This window comes from Dama dama, chromosome 8 (assembly GCF_033118175.1).
Source record: "Dama dama isolate Ldn47 chromosome 8, ASM3311817v1, whole genome shotgun sequence".
NCBI lineage: Eukaryota > Metazoa > Chordata > Mammalia > Artiodactyla > Cervidae > Dama > Dama dama.
The window spans coordinates 23,127,359-23,146,706 of NC_083688.1; the positions used below are offsets into that span (position 1 = coordinate 23,127,359).

General features: G+C 43.8%; 1 protein-coding gene across 2 annotated transcripts in view; it reads left to right on the forward strand.

The window, feature by feature from the left end:
* WDFY1 (WD repeat and FYVE domain containing 1) overlaps nucleotides 1-17,122 on the forward strand; it is a 57,818-nt gene extending 40,696 nt beyond the window's left edge. For both annotated transcript variants that reach the window (XM_061148634.1, XM_061148633.1), the window contains exons 9-12: nucleotides 3,226-3,327; nucleotides 5,105-5,235; nucleotides 6,760-6,868; nucleotides 7,891-17,122. In XM_061148634.1, the coding sequence (XP_061004617.1) occupies nucleotides 3,226-3,327; nucleotides 5,105-5,235; nucleotides 6,760-6,868; nucleotides 7,891-7,950 (402 nt within the window). In that variant the 3' untranslated portion in view covers nucleotides 7,951-17,122. The remainder of the gene's footprint in view (nucleotides 1-3,225; nucleotides 3,328-5,104; nucleotides 5,236-6,759; nucleotides 6,869-7,890) is intronic.
* The last annotated feature ends 2,226 nt before the right edge of the window (nucleotides 17,123-19,348 follow it).

The window sequence follows — 19,348 nt, forward strand, 5'->3', positions numbered from 1 at the left end:
CGGTTCAGTCTATTAAAAAACAAAAAAACAAAAAAAAACCCAGTGACATTACTTTACAGACATTACACTTCCAGACTTTATAATTACTGTGCTCTATACATAAAGATTCTTGCCTGCCAGAAACTTATAATCCCGTGAAGGAGATAGATTACTCTATAAATAATAAAATTTCGTTTGTAATCTGGAGAAGTCCTGATGGCTAGTTTTTTACTGACCTTGTAAGACAAGTTAAATAGAGGAAATCTTGATGACATGTCTGCTTGTTAATGTCTCTGTTTGAATTTTCTAGAAAGCTTTTTGGCAAGGCTTAGAATAACTTGTTATTAAACATATGTAAAATTGACTCAGAGTTACAGAATGTGTAATGCTGCCTTTGCAAAGGTTTATCTGAACTGGGTTATGTATTTGTCATCTTCTAGCTTCATGCAACATCAGCGGCTAGTGTACCACGCTGTTTCCTCAGTTCAGTTCAGTCACTCAGTCGTGTCCGACTCTTTGCAACCCCATGCACTGCAGTACGCCAGGCTGTTTCCTAGACTTGTTGCTCTTCAGTCTAATTCTGAGAGAGCAGGAAACTCGGGGAGGATGGGGAGAGGATGTGTTCCGTGAATCAGGAGGGAGGAGACCATCTGGGCCTGATGCTACTAGCTAAACCCTCTTGTAAGGGTTTAGTTACTTGGATCAATCCACTGTTCTCATCCTTGCTAAGTCCTTTTAGAAGTGGAAAGTAGAAGCAGGGTTCCTACCTCCAAGGTTATGTGAGTGTGAGGTTATCTTTCTTTCCCTAGGGAAAGAAAGAGTCCCATCTTCTTTTGGGGGGGCCACTCATTCAAGGTGCTTTCTGCGGAATGGGGGTGGAGTGCACTCTTTTCCTCCGAATCACTTACGGACAATTATCCCAAATCATGTGCACACTGGCTGGTAACACTGTCTCAGTGGTTGGCAGTGTTGGTGGGAAAGAAAATTATGTCAAAATGATGCAATATTTTTAGTAGGATTTTTTGGTTTGGTTGTTGTTTTGTTTTTACCAACTGAGTAAATATAAGTGCAAAAGTAAGCAGCCTCTGGTATATGAGATTCTGACCTTGCTTTAGGGTTTTCTACAATTTGTAGGACTTCCTTAGGCACCGGCTGGGAAGATTAACCCCAGATTCTCTAGCCCCACAGTCCTTGCTGGGAATTTCTTTCTGAGTCACCTGGAAACACTGACTGGGGCGTTTCCAACCCACAGTGGCTGTCGGCCACCACACAGGCAGGTTGGAAGCAGACAATCTCTGCCAGATTGTAATCAAAGGGACTCCTTTTTGGAAGGAGGCAAGAGACATAAATGAGCAAGTAGCCATAATAAATCCACACGAAGAAGACTGTATTTGGAGCTAATTGATTACAGATTGAGAAGTATTTTATACATTAGTGCAAAACAGATTATCAGTGCCCTGCGGTTCTTATTACATCATCTTTGTCCAGGTAAGGCAGATGGAACAAGATTTAGAAAAGAGAATGCAATAGTCAGAATACTTGAATAATGTTCTCTTTTGCTCTTCTCAGCACAAAAGAAAGCTTTTTCTCCTTAGAGAATGAGCATTCAGTAGAATGGTTCATGAGAGCTTATACCATAACACTTAATCCTATTAAAAGAATTATGGTTATTTCTTATATTAAAATATGTTCCAAAAAGTCTGTTTATTTCCGAGTTTGTTTTTTTGTCCGTTATCTGATTATTTTAAGCATATTTTTTCTTTCCGTGTGTCCCTGTCCCATCCAGCTCAGCAAAAGGATATTCTTCCCTAACCCTTAGACAGCATTATGCTCCCTGAGGGCAGGAATTCAGTCCATTGGTTGTCATACTCCAGAAACATGTTTGGAGACCCTGTTGAAGTAAAGAGGACCGTGTCCAGAGGCTATGTAGAGAGCAGTGGACAAGCTCAAAGATGTGGGCTGGAGTCCTGCATCTCCTGGGGGCTCCACCCATTGACCAACCATGGACAGTCGCTTCAGTCTCTGAGCCCCAGTTTCTTTACCTGTAAAACTGAGAGAATGTTGCTCTGCATCTCCTAGGGTTTGAGAATGAAGCAAAACAAACCCCTTGGCACGCTAGTGGACTTATGTGGCACTTGCTGTATAACCAGGCACCGTGCAAAGCCCTGCAGATGGCGCATTTAATGCTCACAGCCTCACCCACTGTACTCAACCTTGAGTATCGCTGCCATGGGTGGTGTTGCAGGAGTTGCACTGGCCTGTGTCACAAGCTAAGACTAGCCAGTGGCCCTGCTTTCCTTCCACTGCAATTTAACGTTCCTGGGGTATTGGCAGCAGGCCCCACTGTGTCTCGGGTTTTCCCTGAGGGACGTTGTTCACAGGCAGGGTTCTCAACCCCCCTTCTCTCTTCCCTGATCACAGAAACGAGCAGTTCTACATCGGGTGGTAACCTTGTCACGTGGGAATGTATTTCCTCTTTGCTCTTTCTGTCCTCCCTTCCCACCTGCAGCATTGCCCCAGTCATTTACAGAAGGCTCTTCTGTCTTAGACTGCTTCATTCTGTTTGTGGGTGCCTTCTCCACCCCCACTCCAGGAAGACTTTTGTAATGGCTGTCTTATGTAGAAATACTTCTAGTGCCATATCTAAAATAAGAAATAGGAAAGCCAGAGGTTTTGATGCAATAGGAAACAAAGAATTAGGGATACTCACTTTTTAAACCACCCTCTCGAATCTATGAAACTGACCATCTTCACTGAAGGCTTTTTAAGGGTCAGTGTAGTTCGTTTTCTCTGGTTCTCCCATCATTGTCTTCTCTTACCAGATAAATTTTTCTTGAATATTAACTTTCACAGTCAAGAAAAGATTATTCCTAACTTCATGATCTTCGATGTAATTTTAGAGTATTTTCTATCTTTATTGCATGTATATGATGCCAAGTGATTGAGGTCAGATATGCAAGGACAACTCTTAAGAGTTCATAATGCAAATTGAATTCCTCCCTCCTGTCTATAGGTTGAACAATCTAAAATTAAACAATCTTGAAAACATTGTTAAAATGGCAAAGATTACTCAAAACACAAACGTAATATTGAATAAATATGGAAACAAATATAATACATAGAGAAATTTAAAAAAGGGGGGGGGGGAGAACTCCTGTGAGGTCTAGAACTGTTGTATTAATTTCTGAAAACTCGGTATAAATAAGCAGATGCTCTGATGTTGGGTCTGACTTTCTCCTCCCCCAGGCTCCTCAGTGGTTGGAAAGTGATTCTTGTCAGAAATGTGAACAGCCCTTTTTCTGGAATATTAAGCAAATGTGGGACACGAAGACACTGGGGTTGAGACAGGTGAGTAGCTGGCATCCAGCTGTCACTGTGTTAGTCATATGTTTTGTTATTTATATGATTGGTCTATCATTTTATTTGGAATCACACTTTTCCTGATGAGTGCTGTTAATTCCTACATTTGTGATGTCACCATCATTGTGTGACAAATATGAGTAGATCTTTCCTGGGGTAATAGTGAGACTTAACTTTCCCAAAGTATGCTATCGCTCATCCTACACTGGAAAATCAGGGATATCCAGAAAACCCTCAGAGCCTATTTGTAAATGGATGAAAGAGCTCTGAGTTTAGGGCCATTACTTGTTTGTTTTTTCTTTTTTTCATTTATTTTTATTAGTTGGAGGCTAATTACTTTACAATATTGTAGTGGTTTTTGTCATACATTGACGTGAATCAGCCATGGATTTACAAGCCATTACTTGTTAAACTCAGTGTTTGTACCAGCCCAGCACAAAGTCAGAATGAACTCGGCCTCTAAGCCTTAAACTTCCATGAACAGATAAAATGTAACAGATTAGCCCTCACTGGAATACTCTTGACAGTAAGAATTTTAGATTGTTCCACGTGAGTGTACTTGGAGCAATTCTGTTTAGCATGTTTCAAGTATGTACTGTTTTTTAATTCTGTAAATTAATTGAAGAAACATGTTCCAGATAGCCTATAGAGTTTAAGGAAGCTCTTACCATTAGTTATTCATGTAATACTAAAGTTCTACAAAAAGCATAGTTTTACAGCAGCCTTGAAGGTAGCCACTCACTCAGATTGAATGTGAATTTGTGCAGGCAAGTAAAAAGGGAATGCCAATGTTAAATCCTTTTCTTATGGGTTGTACCCTCTCTAAGGAATTGGTGGAAAGTTTGTGTGTATCAATAAACTTTTACTTATGAAGCTACTCTACAGCAAGATCAGATATAAGACTTACAGTGTAGGAATTATTTTATCACTCATAACATTCTAATGCTCAGAAATTGCAGCAATATTCTGTCTTTAGCCTTGTTCTCACAACATATGGCTGGTAGTAACTGGTGGGTGAAGTAGTCCCTACTTCAAAGGAAACATGGAGAATTAATTTTAATCTTATGAGTTAACAGCTAATAGAAGAGCATGGGAAGGTATGGGTCACAAAATTTTAGTGGTTTAAAAAAATATATATATATATAAAAAGTAGTGATAATAGCTGGACTATTTTGCAATGTTCTTGAAGCTCATTTACAGAATCATAATTTGAAAGAGTAAAAGAAATAGCAAAACATGATAATGGATATTTGTTAATGAGGGCAAATTACATTTAAAACTTTACTTCCAAACTTTTTTTTGTTAATAAGAATCAGTTTTTCCTTCCCGAAGTCTAGCCATTTGGGTTCCTAAATGAGCTTGAACTTGTTTTTAATGTTGTTTGTTGTCATCTAGGCTGAAAGTATAAATGAATAAAAGTCAGTATTTGACCAATAACAAAGCAAGGATATTTGGAAATCCTTGAAAGTGTTGAAATTCTCTGCCTTTGGCATGTTAATTGATAGATTGAATTAAGGGTGATTATAATTCAAGAACTGGAGAAGAGAATGGCAACCTACTCCAGTATCTTGCCTGGAGAATCCTATGGAGAGAGGAGCCTGGCGGCCTACAGTCCATGGGGTCATAAAGAGTTAGACACGACTGAAGTGACTTCACAGTATCATTCAGGACATATCATCCCCAATCCCATTCCCCTACTCCAAAGGGAAACCACGTACCTTAAAACAGGAGGTTAACGCCCCCTTTCCCTCTTTCCTTCCGGAAGCATCACTGCCGGAAGTGCGGGCAGGCTGTCTGTGGCAAGTGCAGCAGCAAGCGCTCCAGCTACCCCGTCATGGGCTTCGAGTTCCAGGTCCGAGTCTGCGATTCCTGCTACGACTCCATCAAGGACGAGGAGTGAGTGCCTGTCTCTGTCTTATGTGTGTACATCTGCAGCAGTAGAGCCTGGGAAATGACACGGGTACACAGTTGGCCCGTACACAACGGTTAAGGTCCTGTCCTCCATGCAGTGGAAAATCTGGGTACAACTTAAAGTTGGGTGTAGCTGGGTATACCTTAGACCCTCCTATCCACGGGTCTGCAGATCATTTAGCACTGTTATATTGACTAGTAAAAAAAAATCCGGATATAAGTGGATCGGTGCAGTTTGAATCTGTGTTGTTCAAGGATCAACTGTATTGATCTTTTATCTCTCGTAAACAGTTTCTAAGGACAGGATTCTGCCCTGGATTTGTGACTCAGGACAGGTTTCTCCCAAACACTTTGAGGAATGATGCTGGTCAGACTGGTCAGGCCATGAGCGGCCGTGTCTGAGCCCCCGAGCCACTTGCTGTGAGGGTCAAGGCTGTGTGCACACTGCTGGGTGGCTGAGCGGGCACTCTCAGAGGCATCCCAGCTTCGACCTGTGCTCACATTCAGGAGCGTTTTATTAGTGGGAAAACCCTGGAGACCCACCTTTTCTCCTGCATGAAGTCTGACCTAGTGATCTGTACTTAGATAACTGTGTACAAGACACATCTGTCCCCCATTCAGTCCTGAATCAGATCCATGAAGGCAGGACCAGCATTTTCTCTTGCTCCTTTTTTTAAGAAATATTTTATTGAAATGCAGTTGAGTTATTTTGGTGTGTTAATTTCAGCTATGCGTGCTAAATTGCTAAGTAGTGTCCGCCTCTTCGTGACCCCATGGACCATAGCCCTCCAGTCTCCTCTGTCCATGGGATATTCTAGTCTAGAATACTGGAGTGGGGTGCCATTTCCTTCTCCACTTGTGCTCCTTTTTGAATCCTCTTTGAAAGCAGTAGCCGGGCACAGCTTGGTGGATGCCCAAGTAGGAAGGCTGGTGTGGTCAGTGAGCTGGTGATGGGGCCAGGGTGCGAGCTTTGGAGCAGAGTGAGGGTCAGTACCCAGGGATGGCATTGCCTCTCCCACCTGGATTCGCGGGGAGCCTGCAGCCTGTGATCTCGTGCAGAGTAGTTCCTCTTCTCTGTTAAAGGTTCTCGTTCTGTTGTCTAGGAATGTACCAGCCTGTCCACTAAAAAAAAATCAAATATTTTGGGAATTTTAGAAAATCCTTTATAAAACTGCTTGTGGGAATCCCCTGGGGGTCCATTGGTTAGACCTCTGCTCTCACCACTGAGGGTGCAAGTTCAGTCCCTGGTTGAATAACTTAAGGTCCCTGAGGTCGTACGGCACAACCAAAAACAAACAGAAAGACCAAAAAAAACCCCGAAAACCAGTCCTGCAACTTAGGCTTGTGTCATCCTTTAATTATACTGGGTTTTCAAAACTGTAGCCACATTTCGGGTAGCAAATTTTGACACTGTTACTGTAAATATTTCCTTTATGTTGCTAAGAGGACTCATCCCTCAGCTCCAGAAACCGTCAGATGAGTCTAAATGGCCTCTCTTCTCTCTGTCAGTCGGACATCTCTAGCAACCTTCCACGAAGGAAAACATAACATCTCCCACATGTCCATGGACGTCGCTAGGGGCCTGATGGTAACCTGCGGGACCGACCGCGTGGTGAAGGTAAGCTGCCTAGTTGTCCCAATTAGCACCTCCGTGCAGACTGCTCCACCGACACGCTGTGAGTGTGTAAGGCAGTTCTGATGGACAAGCTCGCCTTCCCTTGGATGAACTCCCCATGGCCAAGTGAAAGCCCTGGATAACAAATTGCATGTTTGTGAGTTTGCATGCCCTTCCCGGCAGCTCAGTCCAGTGGGGTCTCCCTCTGCTGTCTCAGTCTCTCCAAGTAGGCTGGTGAGGGCCTGCCACCCCTCTTCACTATCTGCCCTGAGCCGGCCCCAGGGTCTTCCCTCCCACTGCCTGGCCTTAGCTGACCTCTTTCTCTGGTGGCTTCTTCCTTGGCTAATGGTCCTGTATCCTGGGTAGAATACTCCCCATTTATAAGAAATAACTGTACTTCCCTGTGTTAAATCCCTGAGTGACTAACACAGAAGCTGAGTGTGAGCGCTTTATCCTCAGTACCACTCTTGAGTTACAAAACTGCCGCGCATGCGTATGTGCTCAGTCGCTCAGCTGTCTCGAACGGTTTGCGACCCTGTGGACTGTAGCCCGCCAGCCTCGTCTGTCTGTGGAATTATCCCAGCAGGAATACTGGAGTGGGGTGCCATTTCCCCCTCCAAGGGATCTTCCCAAGCCAGGGATTGAGCCATGTCTCCTGTGGCTCCTGCTTTGGCAGGTCGATTCTTTTACCACCGAGCCACCTGAGAATCCCTGTAAAACTGTCATAATTTAAAAAGTGGGCTTTTCCCCAGTGGGCTTTTTAGTCAAAATAAAAGTAAATTGTAGTGAAACATTATTATGATGTAATTTGCAGGTGTTGAGAAAAATACTGCTTATAAGCATTTTTTTATGTTTTAGCCAACCACATTGTCTTGTCACTGTGTAAACCTCCAGAAGGTTTTATAGGGAAAGAAGAGGATGAGTTGTGTGTCTTGACCCGCTGGCCAGTGTCCCAGCTGTCTGTCCTCCCGGGGACCTCGTGGCCGGCGCCGCTTCTCCAGGTCCTCCCCCTCCTTCTCTTACAGATTTGGGACATGACGCCTGTGGTGGGCTGCAGTCTGGCCACCGGCTTCTCTCCACACTGATGCGGGGCCGGCGGGGTCTGAGTCTTCGCGGCGGCCACCTTCCCCCACACACGACGCTTCCCTCTAGCTCCACAGTCCCTGTCACGTGGATGGACAGCCAGCCACTAAAAAACAAATCAGCATTTTTATAAAGAACAAAACGTGAGCGTGTGTTTTTGGGCATTTGTGGAACTATCCGTGGGGACCGACATAGCGGGTCCCCGAGGAGTGGAGTTATTCCAGCGAGACGTCCTGCGAGCGGTGAGCTGACGTGTGCCGAGACGGTAATTTAGCACACGAGAGTTTCAGAAGAAAAACACTGAACAAATGAGTTAAAGCCTAGAAGTTTCTTCAAGCAATTCCAAGTGCAAACACACTCCCCTCCCCCCAGACTTGCCGGGCGCTCGGGAGCTCCTGCGCATCTCCGCGGTCAGAGCAGGGACTCCAGGGAGGAGGACTTGCGTTCTCTCTCGGGGCGGGGGTGCAGGGGTCTTAGGAACCCAGAGGCCCTCCTCGTCCGCTGGCGTCTGTGAATATTCCCCACCCCTGGCCACTGACAGACCTCTTCAGGGTACCTGTCCTCTCCGGGTGGGGCAATGTCTACACTTAACGTGTGGTCCGCTTCAGTTGTTTCCCGTCCCAGCCAGCGTGCCGTGGGCGGACCCTTACGGTTGTCACCACGTGAGCGGTATGGCGTCTATACTGACCACGGGAGTCCACACCCTTCCCTGTCCCCCAGATGTGCTCTGAGGACAAGACGTCTCTATGGTGCTGTTAACATGGGACTCGCACAAGCCGCCTGACTTTTTCCTCATTGCAACTAGGGATGACTAATGGCAGACCCAGCTACCAGCATGACTGGGATGGGAAACGAGCAGCCCGCTCCGTGGAACAGCCCAGTCCTCCTGAAAGACACAGTCTGTTTGCAGCCCAGGATGAGCCCCTGTAAATACCGTGACACTTCAGTAGACACCTCAGAAGAGAACTCCAAAGCTTTTTAAACTAGGTTGACTTTTAATTACAACTTACTTCATAGGAAGAAATCGGTAACCCAGAGCAGTGACTATTAGCAAGGTCCTGCACAGGTATTCCCAACTTGTAAGTTACTCCCAGAACAGTTATCAAAATCTCTTGCTATCACGTGGCATTTTAATTTAAAAGTTTTTGGCCACTTAGTACCAGGATTGGGGAAGAGGTAGGAAATGGGGAGCCTGTCTTTTAATATTCAAATATTTATTTGTTTTTAATGGCAGATCGGGCTTCCCTGGTAGCTCAGACAGTAAAGCGTCTGCCTACTGACAATGTGGGAGACCCGGGTTTGATCCCTGGGTTGGGAAGATCCCCTGGAGAAGGAAATGGCAACCCACTCCAGTATTCTTGCCTGGAAAATCCCATGGACTGAGGATCCTGGTAGGCTACAGTCCGTGGGGTCGCAAAGAGTTGGACACGACTGAGCGACTTCACTTCGATGGCAGATCACGTGTCTTGTTACTTTAGGACTATTTTAAGGATAGATTTTAAAATAGATAGCAGCAGTATTTTTGTTAGTCTTACTAATGGATATAGAAAAATACTACTGCATTGCTTTTAGGGGATCAAACCAAGACAGCATCATTCTGTGTGACATAACTAAGGGACTAAACAGTTTTAAATAACAGTTGTTAATGAAAATGTGTTTTTAATAACAGTTTAAGACAGGCAATTAAGATGTCTTAATGGCCAGTGGCATAAATTAGGAAAGGAGGTCAGGTCATCATGTTCTAGAATGATCTGCAGTAGACATTGACTTGCCTTCAGAAATAAGACTGAAGGGTTTTGTTGCTCCTTGTAATTTTTGTGTTATATCACCTGAAAAAGATGTTTTCTTTCAAAACTTGCCTTAGGCCCTTTGCAGAATGTGTGTTGCTGACATAATCCAGGAGAAAAATCGAGTGGTGGTAACTTGAACAGTAGTGTTGAATGTCAGCTTAGTTTAATTACTGGTTCAGCTCATACATACACAGGTGCTATGCTGGGGATTCTCTGAAGTCCTGAAAGGAAAAGAGAATATGAACTACTCCTTGCCATGCTGGAGAATGCTACACAACGGTTTTGCTTTCCTTCAGCCTCTGTAAAATGTGACTTTATGATGTCTGTGGTGGCCTGAGCAGTTCGGTAGCTGTCAAGGATATGCCATAGCTTTTTGACTTCTTTTAATTTTAAAAGATTCCTAATGAAAAACCTAATGTTTCATAGAGAGTGTAAGGCTGATCCAGCGCCTCCTTAGGGGTGAAGCTAACATAAGTCAAGAGGGAGAGGTCTGTGTCAGAAAGAATTGGAGCCAGGTATCTGGAAAAGGAAAGGAGAAAGTTTCAATATATTTTCTTTCCACCAGAGCTTACTGCCATTTTTTGTTTTAAACATACATATGGTAGGCTTGTCTTGTCTCTGTCACACGCAAGGTAGTAAATGGGGTAATATTTTTTATAGAAGTGGGTAAAAATTTTAGTGATTGGGCGCAGAGAGTATAGACTTCTGGTTATTGCCTTATTTTGACTGCATTACTCTTAAACGTGTCATTTACAATATATAGTTCTTCAAATAATGGTTTACCAGTCTTTCCATTCCTGAATACTCCTGCAGAGTCCCTCTTGGGGATCATGAAGAACAGAATGTTAAGAGAAGATCCTTTTGTTTAGATCTAGTATTCGTGGGGTCTCAGAGTGGGACACAACCTAGTGACTGAACAACAACAAAAGGTTCGTGATCAAGACTTGCCAATTCTTCCTTCTAAATGTGTTTTAAAATTGCTCTTTATTAGTGGAAGTGATAGGAATATACTCTTAGAGCATTAGATGGAAGCAGACCATTCATTACACTGTAAATCTATTTACTGTGTCTTAGTTCTGTCCTGCTGCCTAGAGGCCATAAACAAAACATACTACTTTATACTTTAGAAGGTGGTGTCACTTTCTTTTCCCCCTATAGCATTCAGTTTGTTAGTACCTACAGATTTAAACTGTTGAAACTGGCCTGAGTATGGAATAAAATCACAGTGGCTCAGATTCAAGGAGTTATTTTCTAAAATCAGTTTTCATTAATTACTTCCTACTTCATTCCTGGATCTGGTATCCCTTAAAATGTAAGAAACCCGGTTACTATTAATGATAAACCGTCTGCTCATTATAAATGTGAGTTTAACAAATAAGTAATACATGCTGTATTTGTGTGTCTATTGCTTAATTGTTAATTGTGAGCAGATCATTGAATGCCTACTCTATTTTCTGCAATTTACTACACAATAATTCTTTGAGTAAGTTGATGTTTAATTGTGCAACAAATTTATACTAGAACACAATTTAAAGTGTTTTTCTCTCTAGACTTTTTTGACTAGGGAGGCAAAGGGCAATGTTGATTAGTACATTTTGTCTTGTACTACTAGCTACGTTTCTATAAAATAGGGTGCCCTGCGTGTCCCAGAGAGCTAGAAACCTTTGTTCTTTGCTCCTGTTTGTGGGTTCTGTTTTTGTGTTTTTTTTGAGAACATGCGTACAATAAAGTGTTCCTTGCTTGTTACCCTGTTGTTTAATTTAGCTTTTGCTCTGTTTGACCTGGACATAGTGCAGCAGGAGTAACTGCCATGAGTTTAGTGCTGCCTCTGTGCTGGCTGCCCTGCCGACCTCATACTCTTCATTCCTGGCGACACTTCTGCAAGGCAGTTTTCTCCATTTTACAAATGAGAAGACCAAGTGGATCTTATCTGTCCGTCTGACTCAAGAGCATGTACCTTCTTTATAAGGCACACGCCTGCCTTAATGTGCTAGCATGTAATGGGGGTTTGGTATAAAGGAAGTAGGTATGATCTGTCTTGAAGTTTATGAGGCCCTGGAGTGAGATTGCTCAGGATACCCAGGCCCCCTGAGAGCCCTGAGCCTCGTGGAGACAGCATGAGCCCTGCCCTGGGTCCCCTTGCAAACAGCTTAGTTTTTTGCAAGAAACACAGGATGATTTCAGATCCGGGAGAACAGAGTTCTCGGCTTAGCTGATTAGGGGTTGATTTAGAGATCAGAACAGCAGTTTATTGAGGGTTGTTTTTTTTTTTTTTTTTAAACCAAAGCTTTATTTTCTCTCATCATCAGAATGTTTATTGGCAGTTCCCTGGTGCTCCAGTGGTTCGGACTCAGTGCTGTCCCTGTCAGGGGCCCTGGTTCCCTCCCTGGTCGGGGAGCTGCGATCCCACAAACTGTGCGGCGTAGCCAAAGAAAAAAATATAATAATATGTTTATTAGAATTTAATAAAAGGAAAATAAAAAGATAATACCAAAAAAAGTATTTAAAATATTTATTTTTAAATTCTTTAGTGCAACCACCCAGAGAAACCACTGTTAAATTTATGCTATATATCTTCCCAGCATTTTTGCTTTTTTTTTTAAATGCATGTATACATGCAGGACACATACTTATAGACCTGTTGTTAAGGGGTGCCTGCCTTCTTGCTCCACCTGATGTAGTGTGGAGAGTTTGCCCCATGCCCAGAAGTGGTGCTCCCTGTTAGCCTCATCAGCTGCTGCAGAGTCGAAGTGGGTGCTAGCTCTGTGCCCGTGCACTGGGACAGTCAGCCTCCAGCTCTGTGAAGGTGGGTAAGGCCACGTGACTTGCTTCAGCCCATGACGCGCAGTCAGGAGCATTTAATTGTGGGTAAGAGGCTTAACCACCAGTTTCTTTGGGATGCCAAGCCATCCCATGAAACCCAACGTGCCCTGGATCTGCAGTGGGTGTTACTCAGTCTTCTGTTGCTTTAGTTTGCTGAGGTAAGGGTTTTCAGTTCAGTTGCTCAGTCGTGTCTGACTCTTTGCGACCACATAGACTGCAGCACGCCAGGCTTCCCTGTGCATCACCAACTCCCAGAGCTTGCTCACTCATGTCATCGAGTCAGTGATACCATCCAACCATCTCATCCTCTGTCGTCCCCTTCTTCCACCTTCAGTCTTTCCCAGCATCAGGGTCTTTCCCAATGAGTCAGTTCTTCCCATCAGGTGACCAAAGTATTAGGGTTTCAGCTTCAGCATCAGCCCTTCCAATGAATTTTCAGGACTGATTGCCTTTAGAATTGACTGGTTTGATCTCTTTGCAATCCAAGGAACTCTCAAGAGTCTTCTCCAACACCACAGATTTTTAGCTGCAGCATAATCTAGCCTGAACAACTGTATTCCATTATTCCATTATGTGACTAAACCGTCCTTTATTTCACTGATGTCATTAGTTGAAGTTAGGTTACACATTTTTAGAATATTTAAATTTTCAATTAAAACTAAACATTTTAAAATACTAAACTCAGCATGCTTGTGTATTCTTATTTGTCCATTTTTCCAATTATTTTCTTAGGATGCATTCTTAGAAGTAAAAATCGCTAGGTCAAAGAATATCTATTCTAAGTTTTTACTCTTCTTGCGAATATCCTCATACCATTGCCAATACTTGAATTGGTTCCTTTGCACAGGCAATAAACAGGCATAGCTTAAGTGTCTCAGTCTATGAAATTCCAGTTTATTAACGTTTGAGTTTCTGTGGGACAGTCTAGATAGAACCCCAGTCACCCCGGGAAGGCCGCTCAGTGGACAGGATGCAGAGGAAGAAAGGTTGGTGGGTGATCCTGCTGCTGTCACAACGGCCTGATATGTGTGTCTCCAAGGTTGCTGGAGGGTGAGCTGGTCTCTCTTTACTTGGGAAGTGGAAGCAGACTAACAAGTTCTTGTGTCCTGCCTTCCCTTTTAGGTGTTACCTGGCTTACTTGTGAAAATATTCTCAGGAGGGAATGTAGGTACTTGAGATATAGCTTCCTTTCCCATCCACCAGTCTTTAGTCCCTGAGTTTCCTTGACACCAGTATAATTAGATCTCTTTCTATATCTTTCATCGCACATACAGACCATCCCTTAGGAAGCTTGTCCCATATTGATACATAAAGTTGAGTAACTCATTCTGAGACCATGAGTTCTGTCATTTGTAGTATAGAGATGGAGCCTGAGAGAAAGTTTCCCGGGTCAAACCCAAGTGGAAGACTGACGAGTCAAGCTTTGGCCCATCTGACCTCAAAACCCATGCTCCTCTTTCTAGTGCCCCATCTTGATTTTTCTGTGAAGAGAGTTTAAATCCTGAACTTGACATTCTGGAGAATGATGAAGTAATAGAAATTTATTTACATAAATAAATAAGGGTCATGTGGCATGTTTCCCAACACCCTAGTGTTTGAGATCGAGAGGACCGTTCAGTTGCTTAGTCATGTCCAACTCATTATGACCCCATGAATCGCAGCACGCCAGGCCTCCCTGTCCATCACCAACTCCCAGAGTTTACCCAGACTCATGTCCTTTGAGTCAGTGATGCCATCCAACCATCTCTGCCATCCCCTTCTCCCACCTTCGATCTTTCCCAGCGTCAGGGTCTTTTCACGTGAGTCAGTTTTTCAAATCAGGTGGCCAAAGTATTGGAATTTCAGCTTCAACATCAGTCCTTCCAGTGGGCCATTAGGACTCTATTTATCATGCTCCCCCGCCCAGTCATGAATCAGTGGTGGCCCTGATAAGTGGTTTCTTTGGTAACAATGCCAAAATTTCTTACAAACCAATCATTTCCCATATACTCTAAAGAACAGGGATCCTTAGTCTATGTTCTACGATATTTATGATACTCTTCTTATTTTTGCATCATTTCGAAGTGGTTAAAAAATTCCTTCTAGAAAGTAAATTTTATTTTTATCTGAAATAGATTAATGCACAACAACGAATGTAGGCATGTCCCCAAATCAAAAATTTGAAAGAACTTGGAAATCACTCTTCTAAAGTATGGCTGTTAAAGCCTATGACACTTGTAATGGATTTTTATTTAGATCTTCCCTCATAAGGGGGATTATCATCTATCCCTGCAACATTTAAGAATGGCCAATAACTTGTAGACTCTGGAAACAAACTCACCTAGTAGAGTCTCATGTTACATTTACATGTTACATGATTTTACTGTTTCAGAATTCAGAGTGTCATTCCCTTATTAAATATGATAATTCTTTTGACAATATAATGGTAACCAAGTATTTCCCTAGCTGTAGGCTGTTCCCAATTAATGCAGTGATATTAAAATTTGCATGATCCCACAACTTGTTGAATTCAGGAAAACTGAAGTCACAGAGAAGAAGATGATTTTCCAACACGTGCAGGTTTATTTAGACTCTTCTTCTGTACCCACCACATACTTTAAATCACGACAGGAAAGTTGCCACGTGCATGGTGATGGCCTGCTAACGTGTGCACTGGCTCCTGCCAGAGAGCCTCTGGAAGGCGGGGACTAGCCTTTCTGTGTCGTCACTGCCCTTCATACCCGAGTTTCTGCCCATCCACTGAAAATGCCATATCAGGCTGAATGCGTTGGTTTTGTGTGCTCTTCCTTGAGCTGTTACCTAGAGTTAGAGGAACTAGTTAGAGAGCAGCTTCTAAAATGAAGTAGAAACATCTGGTGGACTTAGCCCAGTGTGGCGTCAAAGGGGAACTTCCCAGTTGGCTTAGTGGTACAGAATCCATTGGCCAATGCGGGAGATGCAGGTTCGATCCCTGGGTCGGGAAGATCCCCAGAAGGAGGAAATGGCAACCCACCCCAGAGGAAAAAAGCATATGGTCAAACAAATTTATTTCTGGGTTTACTTACATAAAAATAATTTTTTGCTCAAGTGACTTGGGACTTGTATTTCTACATTATTAATGTACTTTCATGTTGTTTGTATTTTATTGACATTGAATTGTCTTTTGCTGCAGGAGTCTATCAGCTGTATCTATCTAATGAGTCCCACGTTGCAAACGTGTGTTGAAATAACAGACAAGCTTGCAGACCCAAACCTCAGTACAAGCCTAGTGGCTCTACCCTCAAAGTGCATCCTCCCAGTACAGCCACTTTTCACCATCCGACTCCTGTTACCACGGTTCAGTTCCCTGGCATCTGGACTGCGCCAGTGGCCTCCTAACCCGTCCCCCAGCTCCTACCCCTACCAGCCTTTTCTCAACATGCCTGTTAAAACACAACTCTGATCACGCCATTCTTGGACACAAAACCCTCAAGACTCCACCCCACCCACAGTAGACCCCCTAGTTGTGAACAGTCCAGTCATCACCTCCCTGACCCCTGTGCTGTCCTTGCTCACTCTGGTCTAGCCACGCAGCTGTTGTGTTCATTGCTCTAACTCTATGGGACAGAGAATTTGTGCAAACAGCATAGACCTCAGTAGGCACTCAATAATTAATGAGGTGGGACTTCCCTGGTGGTCCAGTGCTTACTTAAGACTGTGTGCTTCCACCTCAGGAAGCATGGGTTCCATCCCTGAGAACAAAGACTCATTGTGCAAGCCTTGTGCCACCACAGCCAAAAAAATTTTTAAACTAGCAATATTTTAAAAAATAAATACATAGCATTGCCTGTATGTGTACAGTTTGGATGCAGTGTGCGTAAATGACAAGGAACTTAACTGAATTTTCTCAGGGAGTGAGTCGGTAGTGTGAAATTCCTGTTCCTCCACTGCCATCATTCCTGCCTACCCTGTCCTTCCTTCCAAGCTACTCCAACAGTTTCCAGAGGCCAGAAGGAGCAGTTAGAGAAAAGTGGGGAGATACTATAGAGGCTAAGTACACAGGGAACATGAGACGTTTCTAAAACATTAAACACTAATTCCAGCTTTCTGATCATCATAAGACCTAATCAGATGTAACTTCACTCTGCAGCTTCATGCTTGATGGGGTGTGTGATTTTAAAATATCTGTGCAAATGCTTAGACCTTGCTTCTGTTGAGTGGTGGGTCTTAGGTGCCTTCCCCTTGATTCTGGGCCAGCCTTAGTGACTCTCCAATAGAATGTGGCAGAAGTGACTGTGCAGTATCTGAGGCTAGATCAGAACACGACCTGCAGCTTCCACCGGGCTCTCTGCGGGACACCAGGCACCTGAGACCAACAGGTATTCTGGTCAGCTGCCGAGCTTGAGCATGGCCAGCATTAACTGCCAGCCGAGTGCATGTGACATCTTGGATGTCCAGCCCAGCTGAGCTTGCAGATGCCTGCGGATCCAGCTGCCAACTGCCGTAGCAGGAGAGACACCCAGTTGAGGGCTGCCAAGGTGAGCCCTTCCTGAATTCCAGACCCACAAAACTGTCAACAAAATAAAATGCTTGTTTGAAGCTGCTAAGTTGTGGAGTGATTTGTTTTACAGCAATAGAATAACCTGAACAAGGAGCCATTAATTCCCCATCTGGGAACCAGAGGGCAGAGCGCCACCCCTCCCCACCCCACCCCCAACCCTAGCAAGAAAAGTGGACCCAAGTCAACATAGTATTGATGAGCTTCTTCAAAAACAATGAGTTATTTTGCATGAGTATTTTACAGGCCTATAGCTAATGGGTCATGATCCACATTTTTTTCTTCAGATTTCTTCCACATTCCTACCCACCAAGCCTCATCCCCCTATTTCCACTCCAAATTTTTCTTTGAGGTTTTCTTTTTGGCCACATTGAATTTGGTTTTAAATTAACCCCCAGTCTGCACTAAGCATATTCAGATTTTATATGGGCCACATTTAAGGATGCTTAATTTTCTCAGTGTTTTTGCCCATTATGGAAATGCAAGTTATATACCATGATTAGGGCATAGGGAGTTCTGAATTATGGAATTTCCAGTTTTCCAAGCACTGAAACATTACTATGAGATGTGTGTCATATATATTGTGTTTCTATTCACACAGCACCATTCTTTGCAAAATGAATTTCTACCATGTATAGGTACTATTCTAGATCCTTGAAAAAAAGTGAACTAAACAAAGATCCTGCTCTTGTGGAGTCTACATTCTTGCAGTGGGAGACAGACAATCAACCTAAAAGATAGATGAATTATACAGCATACTTCGAAGGTGGGTTTCCCAGGTGGCTCACTGGTAATGAATCATCCTGTCAATGCAGGAGAGGCGGGTTGGAGCTCTGAATTGGGAACATCTCCTGAAGAAGGAAATGGCATGGACAGAGGAGCCTGGCAGGCAACAGTCCATGGGGTCTCGAAGAGTCAGACACGACCGAGCACACACCCATACTCAAACGTGATGGTGCTACAGAGAGAGGACAGAGCAGGTTGCTGCAAGTGGAGTGTGTAGGTGAGGGGTAGGGGGCAATTTGTCAGAATGATTGGGGTGATTATGTATTGAAAGCATTCAAAGGATATGTGGAAGATAGCTAAGTGGAAATCAAAGATGGGGGTCCCAGGGAGGGAACACCGCTGGATCAGAGGTTCCAAGACAGGAGTGAGGCTGGTGTGTCAGGAAGCAGCAGAGAGCAGAGTGGCTGCAGTGGTCTGAAGGAGAGAGCAGAGAAGGTGAGCACTTCGTGGGGGCTGGATCGTGGAGGCCACTGCAAGGATGTTGGCTTTTACTAAATGAGGTAGGAGCCATCTGTAGGTTTTCAGTATAGAAGCGATGTGATCTGACTGTTGTATTAGGAGGGTCACCAACCACTCTGCTGTTCTTTGCCTGTAGTAGCAAGAATGGGGAGTAATCTAGGCAAAAAGACAGTGGCTCAGTCAGAAAAGGCTCCAAGGTTTGCCCTGAGCATTGGAAGGATGAACCTGACATATAGCTCAGAATTATGATCAGTTGTTGAGCTGAAGAGTAGATGCTGGGAACCTTTATCTGAACCTCATACCACAAAAAAGTACCCAGCGTATTCGGACCATATGCTGAACCAATATTCCTTCTGCATTTTTGCTTGATTCAGACCAGATGCTGAACTAATACTCCTTGTGCATTGTTTGCTTGATTTCACACAACATTCATGAATGAGCATGAATCCTCATTTTACAGAGAAGGAAACTAAAGTTCCGAAAGGTTCAGAGACATGAAAGTTCAGTGACCTTGCCCAACCTACTAAAAGGAGGAGCCATTTCAATTCCATTTCGACTCTACTGCCTGTTGATTCTGCTGCACCCTGGTTAGGCGGGTGGGGGGGGGGGGGGCAGGGGGCTTTCCTCCACTAGGACCTTGTTGTTCAGTCGCTCAGTCCTGTCCTTTGTGACCCCATGGACTGCAGCACACCAGGTTTCCCTGTCCTTCACCATCTTCTGGAGCTTACTCAAACTCATGTCTACTGAGTCGGTGATGCCATCCAACCATCTCGTCCTCTGTAGTCCTCTTCTCCTGTCTTCAATCTTTCCCAGCATCAGGGTCAGCATCAAGGTCTTTTTCTAGGATCTTAGCAGCTGGCATTTTCACTATTACTTTATCATAATATGTTGCTTAACTATGCAATTGTGTAAGACAAAATTATTGACGAAAAAGTATCACAGGGCTTCCCAGGTGATGGAGTGGTAAAGAAACTGCCTGCCAATGCAGGAGATGTGGGTTGGATCTCTGGGTTGGGAAGATCCCCT